This window comes from Oenanthe melanoleuca, unplaced genomic scaffold (genome assembly GCF_029582105.1).
Source record: "Oenanthe melanoleuca isolate GR-GAL-2019-014 unplaced genomic scaffold, OMel1.0 S286, whole genome shotgun sequence".
Taxonomy (NCBI): Eukaryota; Metazoa; Chordata; class Aves; order Passeriformes; family Muscicapidae; genus Oenanthe; species Oenanthe melanoleuca.
Genome location: NW_026612935.1, coordinates 7,376 through 11,738, shown reverse-complemented (window position 1 = coordinate 11,738; position 4,363 = coordinate 7,376). Strand labels below are relative to the sequence as shown.

Sequence of the window (4,363 nt, the reverse complement as noted above, 5' to 3'; positions counted from 1 at the left end):
GCTGCAGCTTCCCTGTTACTATCTATAGCCGCGATCTCTTGGCTCCCGTGCAAGGCGAGTCTGCGGTCTGGCTCCCACCTTAGCCTGACCTGAGCCAGGGCTGCCTGACATCCCCGTCGTGGGTGGGTGTCTCCGGGCTTCGCTGCAACAAGGATCAAAACAAAACCCAAACTGGAGGAAAGGACGAGCCTCGCCCCTCTTTCTCCTCGTCGGTGGTTTCCCGGTGGCCTCTTGCCCATGCTCTTGGCAGCTATCCCAGCCCCCCCGAGCACTGCTCCCAAGCTCTCCCAACCTTCCCGGAGGGCTGCGGCCCCTCAGGCTTCCCTGCCAGGGCTTCCCACCGCCCTGCGCCTTTACCCTCACTCTCGACAGTTACAAACATACATAATAGATAAGCCAATAGTGATACAGGAGGGTAACGCGCTTCTTGCTGCAGGGAGGGGTGTAAATTGAGCTTTCCGTGCGTGGGGCCCGCCGAGTACCTGCGCCCAGCTACGGGCAGACCCCGCTCGGGGCTGGCGATGGGGCCTGACTTGCAGCGCAAAGCGCACGCCTGGCCGGCCGGGCCCCTTCTTCGCCGCCTATCCTTGGAGCAGCTTGCCCCGCAGCAAGGCTGTGCGGGGTCCCGCTGAGGGGAGGGGGTCACTTGCGGCGACACGGCGCCCTCGGGGAGGGGGTCACCTGCTGCGGGACAGCAGCCCAAGGGCAGCGCCGGTCCCCAGAGCCCCGGCAGGGTCTCGCCAGGCGGGGGGGGAGGGGCCGTCACGTCCCGAACCGTCCCGTCCCGTCCCGCGCGCCGCCCGCCCGCCCGCCGCACTTGGCTGCAGCCTGGAGCGCTTCCCGTCAGTCACGCCCCCTCGCACAGGATGTATCCCATATAAGGATATCTGCGTCAGTGGGTTCCCGAGACCGGCCGTACCACTCCACGCGGGTGGGAAGCTCCGTTGCCGCTCCCTCCTGCTCTGGCCTGGGGCCCCCCCGCCCCTGCGGCCGCTCCCCGCCCCGTGCCGTGGGTCTGTGCCGGGGGGGGCGGTGGCAGACGGCGCGCGGGGCGGCCCCGGGGAGGCGCGGGGCGGGCGCGGGGCGGGCGGCCCCCCCCGTGGGAGCGGGTGGCGCGTCCCCGGTGACGTCGGCGGGAGGGTATAAAAGGGAGGCACGGCGCGGTACTCCAGCAGCTCAGGCAGCCTCGGCGGTGGAGCGGAGAGACGCGCGGCGCGGACTAGACACAGGGACGCACGTAGCCGACCCCTCCTCGCTTCGTCCCCAAGGACGCTTCGCCACCGTCGCATCACCTCTCACCTCCGGCTTGCGCACACCGAGCCGACATGATGTACCAGGGCTTCGCTGGGGAGTACGAGGCTCCGTCCTCCCGCTGCAGCAGCGCTTCCCCGGCCGGGGACAGCCTCACCTATTACCCCTCCCCAGCGGACTCATTCTCGAGCATGGGCTCGCCTGTCAACCCGCAGGTGAGTTGAGTCGCCGATCGTGCCGGCTGTGCTCTTGGCCGGGGCAGGAGCACTTAGGAGGGGACGGGACGGGAGCGGGTGGCGCGGGACTGGCCGTGTCCGCGGAGGAGGTCAGGTCGGGGACTGGAATGGGGAGCGGCCCCGGTGCGAGGCGGGGCGGTCGGGGGGTGCCGTAGCCCGGGCCGCGCTCTGCGGCGGGTGTGTAAAGCGGCTTCATTGATAAAACGCGAGTTCATTGAGGAGACTCCGGAGCAGCGTCTGCGTCAGCGCGGACGTCAGAGATATTTATAACAGGCCGCTCTCGTGTGGAGCCGGCGCTGGCAGCGCGGCGCCGCGGCCCCGGGGACGGCGGGGAGCGGCCCGGGCGCTCCGCTGACGGCAGCCCCCCCTTCCTCTGACCTACAGGACTTCTGCACCGACCTGGCCGCCTCCAGCGCCAGCTTCGTTCCTACGGTGACGGCCATCTCCACCAGCCCCGACCTGCAGTGGCTGGTGCAGCCCACTCTCATCTCTTCGGTGGCCCCCTCCCAGAGTCGCGGGCACCCCTACGGCGTCTCGGCGCCCGCCCCCACCACCTACTCCCGCCCCGCAGTGCTGAAGACGCCGGGCGGCCGCGGGCAGAGCATCGGCCGCCGGGGCAAAGTCGAACAGGTGAGTGCGGATTGGAGTTGGGGGGATTGGGGGGACGCGCCTCCGGCGGGTTGCCCTGGTCGGGGGGCACCGGGCTGGCAGCGGGACTGAGCGGCCCCTCTCTGCCCACAGCTGTCCCCGGAGGAGGAGGAAAAGAGAAGGATCCGCCGGGAACGGAACAAGATGGCAGCGGCCAAGTGCCGCAACCGGCGGCGGGAGCTCACCGACACGCTGCAGGCGGTAAGTGCTGCCCGGGAGGTGGCGGGGAAGAGGGAGTACCCGGGGCGGGGATGACAGGAGGAAGGGGACTCCAGCTGGGAGTGATGCCGGCCCTGGCTGACAGCCCGCTCTCTCTGCAGGAGACCGACCAGCTGGAGGAGGAGAAGTCCGCGCTGCAGGCGGAGATTGCTAACCTGCTGAAGGAGAAGGAGAAGCTGGAGTTTATCCTGGCGGCCCACCGGCCCGCCTGCAAGATGCCCGAGGAGTTGTGCTTCTCCGAGGAGCTGGCAGCTGCCAGTGCTGCTACCGCGCTGGACCTGGGCACCCCCAGCCCCCCCATGACCGAGGAGGCTGCCTTTGCTCTGCCGCTGATGCCTGAGGCGCCGCCGGCCGTGCCGCCCAAGGAGACCGGCAGCAGCGGGCTGGAGCTCAAGGCTGAGCCCTTCGACGAGCTGCTCTTCTCCACGGGGCCGCGGGAGGCCTCCCGCTCTGTGCCCGACATGGACCTGCCTGGGGCCTCCTCCTTCTACCCGTCGGACTGGGAGTCGCTGACTGCCGGGACCAGCGGGGAGCTGGAGCCCCTCTGCACCCCTGTGGTGACCTGCACCCCGTGTCCCAGCACCTACACCTCCACCTTCGTCTTCACCTACCCCGAGGCAGACGCCTTCCCCAGCTGTGCTGCCGCGCACCGGAAGGGCAGCAGCAGCAACGAGCCCTCGTCTGACTCGCTCAGCTCCCCCACCCTCCTGGCCTTGTGAAGGGCTCCAGCACTGACTGACCTGCTGGGCCCCCTCCCCTGCCCACGCACCCCCACGGACTTGCAGCTGTGCCCCATGGGGCTCCCCAGGCCTGGGGAGGGCCCTGCCACCGCCACCCCCTGTCTGGCCTGGTGCCCCGGGGCCTGGCAGAGCGTCATGCACCGAGGTCTCTTACCTCTTCCAGAGATGTAGCAAATCGCATGGAGTTTGTCTTGTCCCCAGTGGCCCATCCATGAGAGCTGGTAGTCTGTAGCATGTCCCACATGGCTGGGTAGGTGACTCCCTCCCCTCCTTAGTATCACTAGCATTATCTAATTAATCTCTTGGTTTTAAATGATTGGAATTTAACCTGGTGCTGGGTATCTCCAACTCGTATCTAGTGCAGCTGATTAACAATAACTACTGTGTTCCTGGCAATATCGTGTTCTGATGACTTAGCAATGACCCATCTTACGTGGGGGGAAAGAGACTCTATTTTATTTTCTAGTAGGTAGATAAATAGCTATATCCATGTACTGTAGTTCTACATTGATGTTCATTGTAACTTTACTGATCATGCATTGTTGAGGTGGTCTGAATGTTCTGACATAAGTTTTCCATGAAAACGTTTTTATTGTGTTTTTAATTTATTTATTAAGACGGATTATCAGATATTTATATTTTTATTTTATTTTTTTCTACCTTGAGGTCTTTTTTGACATGTGGAAAGTGAATTTGGATGAAACTTAAGCATTGTTTGCTTATTATTGTTCAGAGACATTGTCAATAAAAGCATTTAAGTTGACTGCTGGAGCTGTCCTTGTGTTGCCTTTTCCACTTGCTTCCTTGCAACCTCAAAGGGGTTCCCTAGCCTCTAATTTTGTCTGGGCTTTATAAACTATATATATAAACTGCTGTACCAACTTCAGACGACTGCAATCTGCCTGAGGCTTAGGGTGCATCAGGGTGAGAATACCATTTAGGCCAGCCCTGTCCTTGTCCTGGTGCTAGTCAGGGCTGGCTGTGGTTACACCCATCCCAGTAGGCAGCAGGGTCACTCCCTATGGACTTTCCCAGCTGATCTGTCTGGGTCTGGTCCCCTTCTGTGTCTGTGTTACCTGCTGTGGCCTTTCACCAGCTAGCTGGAGGTTGTGCTGGAAAGACGGTGAAAGGGCACCTCTGGGCTGGGGCCCACATGACCATTTCCACGTGCCTAACAGCCCAACTTCCTTCTCCCTGGCTCTGGGTGCCCTGGATGTGGTCTGGTTCCTCTAGGAGTAGCTGCAGCCTATCCTCTTTGGACATGAGGGA

At 63.2% G+C, this 4,363-nt stretch overlaps 1 protein-coding gene across 1 annotated transcript; it reads left to right on the top strand.

Moving 5' to 3' along the window:
• The first annotated feature begins 1,127 nt into the window (after positions 1-1,127).
• On the top strand, positions 1,128-3,857 carry FOS (Fos proto-oncogene, AP-1 transcription factor subunit). Its single transcript, XM_056516126.1, has 4 exons — positions 1,128-1,466; positions 1,872-2,117; positions 2,229-2,336; positions 2,456-3,857. Exons 1-4 carry the CDS (start codon positions 1,326-1,328, stop codon positions 3,071-3,073), a joined length of 1,113 nt encoding a protein of 370 aa, XP_056372101.1. The 5' UTR covers positions 1,128-1,325; the 3' UTR covers positions 3,074-3,857.
• The last annotated feature ends 506 nt before the right edge of the window (positions 3,858-4,363 follow it).

Excerpts from the sequence above, each read along its gene's own strand:
- FOS (XM_056516126.1), top strand. The coding sequence starts at position 1,326 with ATGATGTACCAGGGCTTCGCTGGGGAGTACGAGGCTCCGTCCTCCCGC. Across the intron at positions 1,467-1,871 it reads GCTCGCCTGTCAACCCGCAG|GACTTCTGCACCGACCTGGC; the intron begins GTGAGTTGAGTC and ends TCTGACCTACAG. Across the intron at positions 2,337-2,455 it reads TCACCGACACGCTGCAGGCG|GAGACCGACCAGCTGGAGGA; the intron begins GTAAGTGCTGCC and ends CTCTCTCTGCAG.